The 16828-nt window shown below is 43.7% G+C and overlaps 1 protein-coding gene across 3 annotated transcripts in view; it reads left to right on the top strand.

Annotated features, from left to right (window-relative positions):
- The first annotated feature begins 1410 nt into the window (after positions 1-1410).
- The window catches only part of BICC1 (BicC family RNA binding protein 1), an 808889-nt gene continuing 793471 nt past the window's right edge, over positions 1411-16828 (top strand). For all 3 annotated transcript variants that reach the window (XM_086922454.1, XM_086922453.1, XM_086922451.1), the window contains exon 1: positions 1411-1922. In XM_086922454.1, the coding sequence (XP_086778580.1) occupies positions 1712-1922 (211 nt within the window). In that variant the 5' untranslated portion in view covers positions 1411-1711. The remainder of the gene's footprint in view (positions 1923-16828) is intronic.

The raw sequence follows: 16828 nt of genomic DNA, 5'->3' as shown, positions 1-16828 counted from the left end.
TTACAGTGTTATTTTGTGAGTGCAGGCATCTCACAAAAAGTGAAAGACTGGTCTCACACACCACCTGGTGTCATGCTTCATCATTGACCAGTCCTCGCCCTCTAAAAACTTGGTTTGATAGAGGACAGGCATACACCTGAAGACCGGGATGCACTTCTAAAGCTAATTGGAGGCCCTTGCAAAAAAAATATGAGATTTAAAAGGCCATTACCGATGTCAAACTCATTTTAATGTAACTGGCATCTGTATCGTAATTAAAATAAATGGTTGGTGTGTTGAGGATTCTATTGTCCGCCCACCGTGATGTGAGTGGTCCACGTGTTTTCTGCCTGTTGGCCAAGTTGGGTCTGTGGCATTCAACAGGACCTAAAATAAACAGAAACGGGCTCCATCTTTACCGGACTATGGTGAGAGGGTTCCACTAGGTGGGGTGATCAATTTCACGCTCCACTATTAAGCGGCTAATATATTCAAACCCTTTAAAATGGGACCTACTAGCCACATAGGAGGGTGAAGAAGGAAGACCCCTTCGGTCAAGTGTTCAAAAGTGTGTCTCCCGCTTCTACACCTGTATCTGAGCTCCTTGCCTCCTCGACCCACAGACCTTGTTTGTGCTACATATGAGAATCATATAAATAATTTAAATTAATCTATGCATACCGGGACATATTATCGCCTGCAGGATAGCTCAGTGAGTTGAACGCCTGAACCGACAATGAAGTGTAATCCCAGCTTTTACTTCCTTCCGAGATTAGTAAATTGACTACCATTAATTCAAGGGTGAGCAGGTTCACGCGCCATGGGATCTGGAGCAGAAAGGTCACACCAGAGCCAGAGAAGTTAGTGGCTTTCTGGAGGACTAGAGCGCAACCAGTGATCTTTCGTGAAAGTTTCATGTCAACCACACTTATTATGGATGTTGTTTTATCAGGGGCAGCTCCTATCCAAGAAGCTGCGGCTAGCTCACCAGAGCACGGTGACCACATTAGTCAGATGGCTTATGAACACGAGACAGCATTCGTCCTCCTCCAAACGGCTTGTTTAAATCAAACCTAACGTCACGACCAAGATACACCATATCCCAAAGTGGCGCGATGAATCCAGTGTCGGTGGGATGCCCTGGGACACAGGCTGCCCTCTCTTCCCTGTACACGTGGATGCTGCTCACAACATTGTCTTCCACAGCATCAGGCTGGGGTGTGGTTGTCAGTCCAGGCTGGAGGAGGCGTGAGGAAGGGGGGCATCGACCTGTCTGAGAGGCAGGGGGAGCGGTAACGGGACAGGCAGCGGGTCTTCACGCACCCACCCAAACTAGAGGGGCTAACGGGCCGCCAGCTAACCAATCAGAGCGCAGAGCTGCGGTTCGGAGAGCGGGCGGGGAGGAGGCGTAGGAGACCGGCGGACAGAGGCAGGGCTAGGGGAGAGAGGGCTGCGCGGATGCTGGGCGCACAGCGAGGAGGGAGTGCAGGGGAGGTGAGAGGTAGGATTGCTGCTGCCAAGGACGCCGAGCTGGAGATGCACAAGCTCTGAGGGGGCGCGACTCTTGTGAACAGGGGTTGAGTTGAGACTACAGGGTCTGCTTTGCTTGGTCCTTAGTATCATGCACAGGTTGTGAGAGGAGGGCTGCGGCAGACCTGAGGTGAGAGAGCCCGGGCGCTACAAGAAGCAGAGAGAGCCAGGTGAGCCCAGCAGCAGGACCCCGGACCCTGCCATGGCGGCGCAGTGCGACCCCTTCTGCGGGGCAGGCGGGTACCTCCTGCAGCAGCAGCAGTCGGACCCGGGCTCCAACAGCGAGCGCAGCGCCGACTCCCCGCTGCCCGGCTCCGAGGACGACCTGAGCGGCCCGCACAGCCCGCCCGACCCCGAGTGGACGGAGGAGCGTTTCCGAGTGGACCGCAAGAAACTCGAGGCCATGCTGCAAGGTAAGGACCGGCCCGGCGGGGATTGGGAACTCAAGGAAAGTTATGGAAAGTTTTCCCGGCGAAGCGCCGACTGGAGGGAGGGTGACTCAGAGAGAGGGACGGCCCGTGCCTCACCCCCTCCCAGCCTGTTTACAACCCGGGGGGGGGGTTTGCGGGGCTAAGTGTATCCGAGTGTGCCATCCGTCTGGACAACTTGAGAAAGAGGAGTGTGCAGGACCAGAGAAGGCTCGTCCCGCAGCCTCCCCTCCCATGAGATCCGTTACATTCCCCATCCCAGGCGGCAGATGTTTGCTGTTAGCGCTTGGAGCCGGGCGCCGCAGTGACAGCTTCCCGGTGACAGGGCCAGGCGGAAGCGGGTCTGCAAATGGGACCATCTTTGAGCACAAGCACCGCATATTCACTTTGGGCGCAGATAGACATAAAATACATACAAGCGATTGTTTACCTTTGACCACTTCTGTTTAATTAACTGGCTGCACGTGCTATTCTTGGAGACTGCCCAGAAGTGGAGAGTTGTGCTTCAGGCACCTGGTTTGACCACTAACTAATGTGTGTGCTAGTTTAGCCAGTTAACCACGTGCTTCTGTGAACCGTGTAGGTATGATCTAAATTAACCGTTTGAATTTTTGCTCAGTTGTCTAGTTGAACTATGATGTCATAAATGGTGCCTGCTACAAAGAAAGGCGTTTTTAAAGGAAGCATTTTGAGAAAAGTATATTTTTAGTGGGTTTAAACATTTTGTAGCCAACTCGTTTGGTCTCCAAATCGCTTTCACATGCCGCACTGTAGTGTGTTATCTCTATAGCCAATAGATAGATAGACGTAGATAGCATCCTTTTACCTAAAACATGCTACGGTCTCTATCCATGTAAACTTAAGTTGAAACTCCAATCTCTGGCCAGTGGCCACCAAAGGCGCCGCGACGGCTAATCAGAAGTTTGACCCGCTGCATTAATGCAGTGGCAAAGCTAGACCAAACTGACTAGCCACCGTAATGTTCTCCATTCTACTTGCACCGCTTTTATCTGGGGATTACCATGAACTCGAAAAAGTAAAGTCATTTGTGTTAAATGTCCCTGTCAGGAGGTGACCGGAAATAGAAGGTGACAGGGCAGCTGGGTGCAGTACCGGCTTGTGCTGGAGTGTTGCTGCCAGCATTGGCGTTAAAAGGCTCTTCTACGCAGCAGCGTCACCACAGCTCCCTTCTGTACGCAATGACGCAAAACATTTCCCAATCCGGGCCACTTTTGAAAGGCGCTCTGGCCACCTAGCTCCAGTGGCATTTGGCTTCTCCCTAGCGATGATGCTGCGCTCGGGATGGCCGCCAGTCTGCGGTGAGCATCTGGACTCTCCGGGATTTCTCTTTCCAGGTTCCCATCGAACCCCTCTGCTGCAGGGACCTGTGTTTTCCACAGGAATTCGTGAAGGCTTAGTCAGAGAAACAGAGGTTGAAGGAAAACCTGGGTTGAATTAAATACTTTAAACAGTCGCCGAGATGGAAAACAAGAAGTGCGTGTCATATTGTTCATACCGAGACTCCTTCGAGACTCCCACCCTGTACGTCTCTTTAGAAGTGTTGGTTCACTCTCGATAAGGCCCAGTCTGGAAGGGTGCAGTCAGCTGGCCGTGGAGCGAGACTACTGTCACGTTTGAGGTGTACTTACTCTACTGCAAGTTCCAGGACTGTTCCATTCAGACTTTTGACGTTCTCCTGAAAACTGACTTTCCTACCTTCAAGTGGAGGTTCCATATGCGTGACGACGTTCGCTCTATGTCCTTTCTGCAAATTTTGACCTTGAACACGAAGTCACACCTGTGAAACAGTTGGTTTTTTGTTTACAAGCTTTTAGAGAGCAATGAAGCTTCCCTCTGGGAACATTTTCATTAGGCAAGGCATGCACACCTGTGTCGACGCCCCCCCCCCCCCCCCCCCAAGAAACTGCTAACAATATTAGTGGGCGATAAGAAATATTGTTGCGATGTACTTTTTCAAATTGTATATGCATGCCTGCCTTTGGGAAAACGTAGAAAGAAATGTTGGGAAAGACACTTATGAAAACGGTTAAGATTTTTTGCTAAAACCGTGACGTTTTCTGTTTCTTGGGAAGGATGGCCTGTTTGTATATTTATGAAAAGAGTTGAATTAATTTTGATCACCTAACCAACCCTAGTTTATACTCGGCAAACGAGCTTAGTTAGGGCCTCGAGTGCTGCTGAAGTGAGGGAAGTGACCCTTTTTTTTGTAGTACTCTTAATCTACCTTGAGGCTTGTTGAAATATCTGTTGCAATGTGGTGCGGTGATATCGTGAAGGACAGTATTTCCTGTGTGCAAGGCATTATTCTGAATTCCACACTTTTATGGTTTAAAGGAACCGAAATAAAGATTTTGAAATGAAATTAATTCCACACTTCCGGGTGGGAATACTGTGGTACTACCTCATGTTTACCCATGTCCCAAGGTGTGCAATCATGAACTGTTCAGTTTGTACCCGTATGAATTCCATTAGGGTTTACCTAGTTAAAATAGTGTGAGCAAAACGTGTCAGTGTGGTATTTAGTGCAGAGCTAGGGATTTGGGGGCCTAACTCACAAACTACTGATTGTATTATATAACACACTTACCTGCAAAAACTATCGTGAGCAGGTCAAATATTTTATGTGTGACATGTGAATGAGTTGGATTTTGGAAAGAGTTTTCAATAATCATAAATACACTAAAAATAAACCATTATCATTTGAAATTTGGTCGTGCAGGAATGGTGTGCATAGTTCAAAGAGGGGATGTGACATTTAAAACTGTAAGCAGCGGGGAGGCTAAGTTCAGATGCAACCAACAACTCATTTTTTCTCATAAATTGAGCTTATATAATCCAGATGCACCAAAGGGGTAGTTTACCGCCGCCATACTAATTGGAAATACAGGAATATATAGAATTTTTTTAAATGCTAATTACCCTGTGTGCCTGAGGTACTTGAAGGAGAAGAAGCACTGTGTGATGTTAGAACTACATGTTTGTTACACATAGATCTAGTAGGGAAATATTCTTGCAAGATAGTTAAATAGAAGGAATGCATCTAAATACAATTTATAAGTCCAGTCCTAAGCAATACTCGCTGTCTAGGTGGGTGTGGGCTTTAAGGTCGCACCATCAGTTGGAGCAGGGCAGTGCTTAATTTGGAGAATAATGAGTGCCAGGGCCTTTGTCCAGAGGCCACTGCAACTTGCACCACCCACTGCCCCTGCCAGCGCTGCCAAAGACACTACAAACTCAACTACGAACCATCCCACTCTTACACGTGTAACAATTCAGATGATCTCAGGCCCCCAAAACTATAAGAATGGCTTGGGTGGCAGATATCATTTTCTATGTATATTGAATAAATAGACAACTGTTGTTGTGCTCATCTCTAAATTAGATAAACATCGCCACCATGTTGCGGACTGTGCTAAGTGCAGGTGCTGGCATTTAAGTTCCGGTGCAGAGCACTGGAAACCACGGCTCAAATTAAGCACTGGAGCAAGGACAAAAGCTGGCTCTGTAAACATTAGGCTGTTGGTGAAATTTCAGATACACCTTTGTAATGTTGCATATTATTATGTTAACCTTTCTAAGTGAAATTTCAGAAATTACCCCGCATGGCACGATCATTTCATTTTTGTGGCAATGTTTTAGCGCTGTAGTAGGGGAACAATTTGACCTAGCAAGACGCGAGCTGCTGACGTTTGTGGAGCTTTTTGTTTTAGCTATTTCTTTTAGTGTGAAATGCACTCTTGCCAGTGCTTAGTTTGTAAAAAAGAAAATGAAAAATAAGTGCTGTGGCTCTCGTCAGGAGGCCACTGCAGCTTGCACCACACATTGCCCCTACCATACTGCCAATGATAGTAGCAACACAACTACTAACCACACTCCCACAATTGTGACAATTCAGACTATTCCAGGACTCTAAGCTATATGAATATCTGGGCGGCAAGTAATACTTACTTTTAATTTATATTGAATTAATAATTCACTGTTGTTGTGGTCACTTCTAAATTAGCCAGATGACACCACCTTGTGGCAGACAATCTCAAGCACTGGTCTTGACAAATAAATGCCTGTGCCCAGCACCAGAAACCACAGGCTCAAATTTAGCACTGATCCTCGCATCCAAAATGTGCATGAGGGCGCTTGCATGTTGCCTTAATATATAGTGCTAAATACCATTTTTGCATTTTGTGTAATTCAGAGTCATTTTTGCAGACTTTTACATTTTTAAGCAAAAGCAAATTACATGAATTTTGCACAGCCCAAGAAAACCGCACATACTCAGTGGATCTCATGCATGGACTATGTCCAAAAGGATAAATCACAGAAGGCCTATTCCTTGTGGCTACAGACAGGCCAACAGTGTATACTTTCTACAACATTAGCATCTTCTTGAATTTGCCATTTACAAGCCGGTAGTGAAAATGGGTAATGGAGCCTGGGCAAATAAAAACATTCAGCGTAACACCTTGGCAAAGGCCAATGGACACTGATTAGTCTGTAGTTCTCTTTAAACGTAAAAACAGATGCCCTGTTGGTGCTTTCTTTTCAGGTGATGATATGCTCCAACACAGCCCATTTCATATAACCGGCTCAATGCTTTCTCTTCTGGTTGTGACTGTCCACTGGTTCATTTTGAACTCTGCATCTGATGAATGACCGTGCTGTGGTACTCTGTCTGACAGTCTTTGTAATTTTGCAGACATAAGTTTATTGCATGGGCACAATATACAATAAATCAAGTTGTCTGAGCCACAATTGGTGTGTGTCTTATGTCGCCACTTGAAATTGGCTTGTTTGCAAGACTTGGCATTGGGCGCTTGTTGGACATGCAGTACAGTTGCCAAACCTCTAGTGTCTGCTGATTTGTGGTCATCTCCAGCTTGCCATACTGAAGGAAACCCAGGAAATTTTTCTGTATTCCTGCTGTAGATGGTTATAGAGACCCCAAGCTTTTTGAATGCTTGCCGATTTTCCTGGGTTATTCACTTTTTGTGTGGCGTGTTACGAATTTCGCCCACATTATATGTGCTCCCCAACTGTTTTACAATGCAAGTATTTTATTCTGCAGTATGTATACTCATTTGGTATGTCTGTGCCTCATCTAGGACTCTGTGCAAGGAGAATGGGACCCCCTCGCGAATATCTTCAAGGTCAGGGAGAAGAGGAGAAAGACGGCAAATCACACTATAGAAACTCCCTCTTGACCTATATTTCTTTTTCAATGATTCAGATGAATTCAAGAATGAGTCGTATTAAATTACAACATCTTACAAATACATCAATATTCTTTATGACTTTATTTTTTCATTTGTTAACACTTTTCTATTAAACATCATATTTATTATCAATAAACAATGTCTGAATGATCAGCATACAAAAATATAATCATCATATTAAGCTATAACTTTTCAAATTTTTTGACATCATGTAAGCCCCCGGTAAAATATTCACACAAAAAAGAAGACACTCTCTCATACATTCATACTGGTTCAATCAGCATTCATACTACATTCAAAACTCTGGCAAGTCGGAGACATAGATGTGAAAAAAATTCTCCTTTGACCAAAGAGACGGCTGCGATGTGCAGGATCTAAATGTCGGTGGTCGTCGCGTTTCGGTGACACAAGAGGAAGATGCACGCCACCTTCATCAGGACCCGCTAAACAACCAACCAAAGTAAAAATACCCAGGGAGTACTGTCAAAGTTCTTATTATCTGTGAGGTAAATAATTAGACCGTCCTTATAGTAATGGCAATAAATACCACTTTCCTTGTGTCTACAATGCGACCACTCCTCCTCAAGTCAGTTAGGTTTTTTTATCCCGCAATCTATTCTTTTTACCACTTTTTAGACTTCTCACAAAGTCGAGTCTATCACCAACAGTGCATGATGACGCGATCTCGCCAGATATCCTTGAAGGGATGGTATCTCATTAACTGTCACGTTATTGTTCATAAACTCGAGTCATTTTAAAAATATCAGCCGTCTGGGGGTAGCGATTCTCGTGAAGGTACGGACCACCTCAACTAGGACTCACCAAAGTGAGGATTTATTCCAACTTCGTGCCTACCAAAAAAAAATGTGCCTACCAAAAAATTAATATCTCCTTTTGTAACATAACTGGTGCTCATGTAAAGCGCTCCAATACCTTCAGGTCTAGTTTGTGCTATATAAAATCTTCCCCAAAAAAACAATCTTCATTTTATGAACATAAATGGAACCATGTTAAGTGATTTTGCAAACGAGAGAGCGAGGGCAGCCCCTGCTGCACTGTCAGTGTTGGTCCAGGCCCACCCATGGCTGCATTTGACTGGAGGCTAGGGAAAGGCGCTATGTTATGGATGGAGGGAATCAAGAGCGAGCCTTGTCCTCCGTGCCTCTTCCAAAAGACTGTCTTGGAAAGGGGGGCTTGTTAACCAGTCCAGCAGCACCCCCCACCCCCCCTGGCCGATTTGCCTGTATGGATGTGTCCGCAATATCGACCGTGCCCATAGGCATATGGATTCCCTTCCATGTAAATGGAGATGCCCTCATGCAAATTGGGAATTTTGTGTTTCTGATGGGGTCACTTGTGTGAAAAGAAACCTTAGTCTCTGCTATACAAATGGCCGCATGAGCCATTTGCTCCACCGCCCTGATTTAATAGACATGTCAATTTTCTTTTTCTTTTTTTGCTAGGAGATGGTTGTGTTGTGATATTGTTTGTTTATCAAAAAACTTTAATGTGCTACCGCAGAGGTATAATTTATAAAGGTTGGTTGCATTCAGTTCACCAGCAAGATTTCGTGTTGTCATCGATATTAAGCAGTTCTCAGCGTGCTTCTGCTGTCACATGCTCTGCTCACCGCCATTTTTCTTCTGCCTGAATCTTTTCTTTGTCGCATCCACAATCTGAGCATCGAGGCCGCCTTAAAATATCATCTTCCATTTACTTTCCACGTTCCTCTCTCGCTGGAACTTATTTCTATTTTCAATCAAATTTATTTTCTAAATGCATTCCACCGATAACCTATCCTAAAAGCACCCAATTAGAAACCATTATTTACAACATTGTAGAGGACGTTCACGTTTCCTGTAACTTGATAACCGTGTATAGTCACCAGGCAGTTTATTCACCTCAGTATCCACACTCCAGCAGATTCATTTTATTGTCAAAGATTTGATTCGGCACTCGACTTGTGGACTTTATGCATCAGTCCTGTGTTTACTTCCTTTCATTTCATTTTCCGGTAACCTCGTGCCTCTGAAAAGCAGGTCCATGTAGCCTCCCCTGCCGCTGTTCTTAGATTGTCCTTGTTAGACATGTCAGAATCCCAGGTCAAAAACATAGTTGGACCTATGATATGACGAGCACCTGTTCCTTAGTATTAAGAAGTGCCCTAAAGGGAAAAAGTAAACCTGACAGCTCCAGCATCAGGCACTAATGAGCACTGTTAAAGACACCATTAATAAACAGACACCCTTGTTTAGAAATCTATAATAAATTCCGGAGCCTGACTGAGGGACCCTGAAAAAGCTTTATTAAAAAAAAAATATAATAATAAAGCTCTTGTATACAACATTGCCCTTTAGGATGTTAAATAGGAATATATAATCAGGATGGCGCTTGTATGGCCGGTACACCCTTCGCAGTCAACTGTTTCAGCACAAGATACGGAAAAGGAAGACATTCCCCTACCTACTTTCCCCCTTGTCCCCCGTCATGCGCCTCTGAAGACACACCAGGCTCCTCATACATTTCCCCATTTTTTGGGACACCCCCTACGTTGATACACCACTCGTTCTGCCCTCTGACACCTCACACCTGTCGGCCCTAAAAAGCTTGTGTCCTGGGGAATAATGCCCCATCTCCCATTGCCATCCCTGATCACCTCGCCAGGTGCGCACGGGGTCAAAGGCTGGGCTCTGTTTCTGGCCAATGCTAGCCAGCTTCTCTTGAGCATCACTCCATCGATTTGTTTAAGGCCAGTAAATTAACTGTTCATCAGGTTGTAGGTAAAGCTGTGACCGGTGGTCATATTTCATCTGAAACAAAATATCTATTTTGGGGATCCTTTATTTGTCTTTGCGCTGATATCTTCTGACAGCCGGCAAGCATCAAGATGGGTGTCTTGGTTTCCGAAAAACTCTCAGGGCCAGTGCTGGGCTCCGATGCGGACCCGTTTGCTCCCGCAAGAAGCGTGAGCCTGTCATCTACTACTACATTCTACCGAAATTGAAAATTAACTAGCCTTTTTTTTTTTTAAACAATGGTACGAAAGAATATGCTTACGTTGTGTAAATTTAGTGACAACATTTGCTGCAAATGTACCTAAACATTGCATTTGCTGTCGATAAATGACATGTTCTCCTGCTGTGGGCCAAGGGTTTTTTTGTAAGTTCTTCTTCTTAACTAAGCCCTTGCTTGCCTTTATAGTTCAGGCACCCAGTCTTATGGTATTTTTTTTGTCGTCATCTGTCTTTTTTTTTAATCCATACTTATTTAGTATTAAGTGAAAGACTAAAGCTGCAGCTAATATTTTCTCATTTATTTAACCAATAAATGTCCACTCATGTTTATATGTCTCATGGGTTTTACAGCTATAAGTGGCCAGAGATAATACTTCAGTGCATTCTCTTAAACACATTAGCATTGTAGTAGAGCGGGCGCACATCTGCAGTTGTTTGAGCTTTGTTAGGAAGCCTCACTTTAAATTGCCCACTTCACTGCCAGGCGCTTAGGAGTGACACATGGACATCATTGACTGCATCAATCATTGCTTAAAAGAAACACATACATTTTTTTCACCTATTATAGCATCTATACACAGACAGAGAAAGAGGTGGTTTTCTCAAATTATTGAGCTGTAACAATCATTAGAAACTGAACACTTGGAGCCATATTTATGATGCCTGCGCTCAAAACATTTTTTATTTGTCCAGTTACTGTGCTTCAGCCTCATCTAGTGGAGTGGTGTGGCTCACTGGTTAGAGGCGGCAGACCCGGAAGCAGAGGACGGCCCGGGACCAGGGTTCAATTCCAGATGCGGCAGGGTCGTGGACCAGGGTCAGCGGACTCGATAATTCTCGACTCGATAATTCTCGCCTCGGTGCCTACTCTAACCAGGGATCACACTCGGCAACTCTGGGCATTAGCTTGCCTTATCTCCACAACGGCCCCCACATACGCCGGGGATGCCTGGTTTCACCTTGGAGATACCCAGCAGGGACCATCTCACAGGGAAAGCCAGGACGGGTTCCCCAGCGGTCTACAGCGCTGAGATACCCCATGGCGGGGTGATACATGCGCTTTACAAGACACCATTACATTACATCTACCATATATACACACCAAGTTCCCAGTCTTTCCTATGGTTCTTTTAGTTTGCTGCAGTTTTTCTTCTTGCTGGACTGGTTTGCTTTTAAATTCCACTTAGGTTTTGGCCCAAAGACAGGTTGGGTTGTGCCCCCCCCCTTCCTTTCTGGAGCTGTAACTACCCTAATTTGTTTGAGATTTGTGTTTTTCTTTCTTCTCCAATGTCATCCTTGGAGTTATGATTGTGCAGTGACTGAAAATTGAAGAAATGGGAAAAAGTTTGCCCGCATTTGAGTATGCACCATTAATCTAATAGTTCTAATGTTTTGAAATACACTAATGACACTGTTATTCATTGTTTTTAACACCTAAGGCAGCTATGCCCAATATCACTTTACATCCTTCACTGTTACACAGTACTACCTACACATTTCCACAAAAGATAACTTTGTTCGTTATCAGCAGTACATTCAATTTCAATTGTTATTGAGCATTGCAGTAAAGAACCTAGTTAGATGGTTTCCATTCTAACTTCGTTACTCAGGCAGAACTGAGATCTGTCTGAATGAGCCATCTCTCACTTGTTGGGGGAGGCTGCTGCTTTCTGCTGTAGTTGCATGCCTTATGGTATGGTGGGGGAAGGATACATGCCATAGCCCCACATGTCAGTGGCTTCAGTTTTGCTTGTTTGCCTTTAGGATGTTACTTCCTCAGACACAAATCTGTGGGGCAATGGAATGCTCTACCCAGTTTATAGATTGGGTTCACAAGGGAGGTGGCTTTTACCCCACCACCTTGCTGCTGACAGGAGTACACTGGCTGCCTCTAACCCTTCTCGCCAGGCTACATGTCAGTACATGGAGTGTCTAGAATGTTGCCCACCCTGCAAAATTGGCATTGCGGCTTAAAGGGGTGATGCGTATAGGACAACGCTCTTTTTTTCCAACACCACGAGGGACAGTGTTGTTTCCCCTCCCCCTTACCCTTGGGTGCCCTGCAGGGCTGCTTTGTGGTGTGATACATCCATTCTCAGGCGCTCCTGCCAGCAGGTCTCTCTCTGCTTCAGGGTTTCTAAAGATCCACCTCTTAAATTACAGGCGAGCCCTGCTTTTGAACAGGTAGCTCACAGTAGCAGAGGAGGTTTGTCAGGAGATTCCTACTGACCCATTTTTTTAGTTATGATCACGTGTCTCAAATATAAATCAATACTTTACTAGTTTTTAAGATTTTTAAGGGAAACAGCAAATTGCTTAGCTGGAGTGAACGTACATAGATTGATTGGGAAAATGAACAGTTCCAGTTAAGGGCCACCTCACATCAACATTCATTGCAATGTTATGGCATTAAATTATCACTCAGTTCATTTTTTTATAATCATAGACTTCTGTATTCTATCAAGAGACCTACCACAATTAGAACTTGCTCCTCTGGTGGAAAAGACGTGGAAGCCTCGTTATGACTTTCCTACGAAATTTAAGATCTGGGTGTAGAAGAGTTGCCCTAAGCAATGCTTGCTGTAGCAAGGCAAGTTGGACCGAAGTGCCTTTACTTGGATGCTAATAACGTCAGTAGGAAAGTCATTTAAGAACACAGCCAAACTCTTTAGAGAAGTCGTTCTGGCACGGAAAGTTGAGCAAGACCCGTGCGGGCCTTTGTGCATCAAACACAAGGTCTTGCGCTTTATATACTCCTGAACCAAAGGGAGTTCAGGGCTGCCATCTCAGAATCTATTGGTTTATCACTGAAAGCAATCTAATAATAATGTGAATCTAAGCACCCCCTTTTTTTAGGCAGGCCCAGGTGGAAATAGAAACATAAACATTCATGATGGGTACTTAGTGCTAAAGAGTATAGTATTGATTTCACAATAATCAGTATAGCCCAGCACAGTAATAATCTGCTGGTTTCTTTTAGAGGAAAACCTTTAATCTTTTAAATTTGTACCATATATTCTCTATGCATTCCCATAAAAGAGGATGAAGAAAGGGTGCATTTTAGTTTCTACTGATGTTTTATCACGCTTACATCGATTGTCTTCTTTAGAGACTGTGCCCAATGGCCTTGTTTAAAAGTAGTCAATTACAATTAAAGAAAGTAAATGAATAATGTGAATGATGGTTCCCTCATAATTACGATATATCCTGACCCAGACATAATAAAAGGATCGCTTTCAAGAGCTCATTTTAAGAATTCTGTATTTACCGTTTCATTTATTGGGTGGCGAAAATACCTCTTCTTTGCCAGGCGTTTGACCTCCAGAAAAATTGGAAGCCAATGAACAAATTAAACAGTATTTGGATAGTGTAATTTAACTTGGACTGCTTTAAGTCAAACTCGCCTCATAATGCTTACATGAAAGCCCCGAAGTAAAGCTATTTTAGGAAAGCTACAGTGGGTACCCGAAAAGGATGCCAGACTGAAACGTGTCTGGCACTGGCAAAGAAGCAGGGGCCTGAAACAAACATCTGTCACTAAGCAGATAATAACAAGCTCCATTGAAAGTATTTTCAGATGATTTTTATTAATGGTTTGGGCTAATTTATGCAGGTTTAAATCTGTCTCTTCAATGTTTTCCGAAACTATCTCCTCAAAGTTAAATAATCAAACGAGCACTTTAATATTTCACAATTAACAGTTTTCTCAGTTCATTTATTTGGTCACATTGGTCAAAATGGATTCTTATGTGTATACAGGTTTAAACGTTTTAGTCAGGGCTAACTTGTATTGAAACACCGGCTGTACTCGGTAGCGTTTAGTTTAATACATAAAAAGCAATTTGTCATAAACATGAAACATTGGTGTAGACAATAATTCTATTGTATTTTTTGATTAAATAAACTTTGGCTGTTTCTTATCTGATTTAGATTTCTGTGTGCTCACTTTGTTTCCTTTACCAACCTTAGGCAGTTAATGGTTGACTGAATTTTATTGAGATAGGGTGAAATTGAGTAAGATGCATCAGAACGTGATTTGAAAGATTCGTTGTCAATTGAAAAGATTTCTAATTTCCCCATCACTCTGCCGGTGGAGCAATCCATGCAGGACACACTTGAAATATTCTAGGTAAATATAATCTAAATGTACATTAAACACTTCAACAGTGCAGACTACTAACTAGATTGTCTAATCACATAACCTTTTCCACACTAGGTATCCACATACAGGTTTATGACAATGTTCGATTGAGCAGGAGTGTTTTCTTGGTTGGTCGCATCCACATATGTCAATCCCATTGCAACAGCATTCCAAGTTTTATTAAAGCTTCCATCTGTTAATAGCGATGATTAAGAGTGGATGTGATGAACCGAAACAGAGCAAGGAAAGCTCTTGCGAATTACCTGAAAAATACCAAAAACAATTCCACTGTTTGTACTATCGGAAACTATCACGCTGAACAATATAACCCAAAATATGGTTCTACCTCATCTATACCATGAATATCTCTCCTCTTGCACCCGCCTTAAAGTATCACAGGAGAACCGGATTTTTCTTAGTGCTCCAATTGATAGAGAGGAGATACGGAAGGCCATTAATTCCATCAAAGTTGAGAAAGCACCGGGACCTGACGGTTACACCGCCAAATTCGGTGACATTTTCATGGACTCAATAACTATTGCCCAGTATGCATACTCTGGTTAAGTATCTAGCTCAATGAGAGAGGCCATAATTGAAGCCATCCCAAAAGAGGGGAAGGATAATTTGGACGTCAGGATTTATCAGCCCATTTCCTTTATCAATATAGACTGCAAAATATATACAAAGATCCTGGTGATAAGATTTACAAGGTCATACTAAAACGCATTGCGCCCTGCCAGACTGGCTTTCTGAAAGGTAGGTTAACGGCTGACAATATTAGACTATTCTGCCATGCCCTTGACAGGGCGAACATCATTGATTCTCCAGGTGCAGCATTGGCTCTTGACGCGGTAAAAGCCTTAGACAAGGTTTCTTGGATCCTCCTGCAGTCAGCCCAGCATCAATACCACTTGGGTTAGAACTTCATTTGCATGATAATGGCATTCTATACAAATCCGTTGGCGAAGGTTAGGGTTAACGACTATCTTTGTACTTCCTTCCTGTTAGGCCAAGGTACACGGCATGGCTGCCCACTGCCTCCACTTCTATTTTTATTATTCATTGAACCACTTCTTTCCTTGCTCAGTTGTAACAGTAACATTAAGGGTGTACAATTTCAATCTGGCAGGCGCCTGGTTGCAGCCTATGCAGATGATGTGCTGATATTCATGGAAGATGCAGATCATGCCATCCCCCACATAATGCTTGAAATAGAAAGATTCTCTCAGGTTTCTGGCTTCTCATTAAACAGGACTAACGCTGAAGTATTAAGGTTAAATGTCGACTGCACTGCTTCCATTGTAGGCAACTCCAGTCTGAAATGGCAACCCAAAGCCCTTAAATACCTTGGCATATGGTTTGGTAAAGACCTATACACCTCCCTAACAATAAATGAAAACAAAGCACGGAGTAAGATTAAAGATCTTCTAAATACCTGGTCCCCTAAATACATTACCCGGTTGGGAGCGCACAGAAACATTCAAAATGATGATAGCCACATAGATTAACATTCTCACTAGTACAGTCTAAATTTCTATCTCCGCCTCCTTATTTACAGAAATGGATACACTAATATCTGACTTTTTGTGGAAAGGCAGAGAGCCAGAATCTCTGGTAACATCTTAAAATTGAATAAGAAGAGGGGTGTTATTTACCTCCCAGACTTCCTGATATACCTGCATACGTTTTTGGCATCCCAAGGCTCCTTGTGGTTCAAGGACCTAGACAACCTCTCTTCCCTGTGGCTATAGATTGAAAAGCGACGAACCCACCCCATTTCTCTATCCTTTGTATTATCCTTCCGATGTATCAAACATTTTCACCTATACCACTCAACCTATATTGTTTGATACGATTGCAGCTTTTTTGCAAGTAGATAAACTGCTGCGCAAACACATGTAGGGCTCAATCCTAGCTTCTCTGTTGCACAATCATACGATTAACATAAGAGCGAAAAGGTTGTTTTGGGACCTGGGAGCCCACAAAGGTATAAATACAATTGGTGACCTGGGCTTATCCTTAAACTCTATTCTATTCTTTGCATTGTGGGCCAACTACGACCTTCCTGACATAGAATTCTATAATTTCTTGCAAATAAAGAGCATTGTACGCAAACTGCCTTGCCTGCACCATTCCCAGCATATCCCCAACCTATTGGGATGTTAGGACACTCTGCTTCACATCTATATTAACTATTAGAACCATCCCCAAGTCTAGACCTCCCTATCTAAACGTATAATAACGAACTGGCAACCTCTCGTTCAACTCTCTCAGCCGTCCCGCTTCATGGACTCTGTGTGGAGTAGAATTTGGCAGTCTCCTTATATGCCATAGATCACTCCTGCACAGGCCCAATCCAGATTCTGTTATATACACAAGATCTACTGGACCCTTACCAGGCTTCGCAAACTAGGCCTCAATGCTTTGGACATTTGTTAACGATGTGGGGATGGGACGCGATCCCATAAACTTACATTTCTCATATGCAACCTAACTCCTCCCTTT

This window comes from Lissotriton vulgaris, chromosome 5 (assembly GCF_964263255.1).
Source record: "Lissotriton vulgaris chromosome 5, aLisVul1.2, whole genome shotgun sequence".
Classification (NCBI taxonomy): Eukaryota; Metazoa; Chordata; class Amphibia; order Caudata; family Salamandridae; genus Lissotriton; species Lissotriton vulgaris.
The sequence above is the reverse complement of the archived record's forward strand: the minus strand, read 5'-3'. Positions and strand labels throughout refer to the sequence as shown.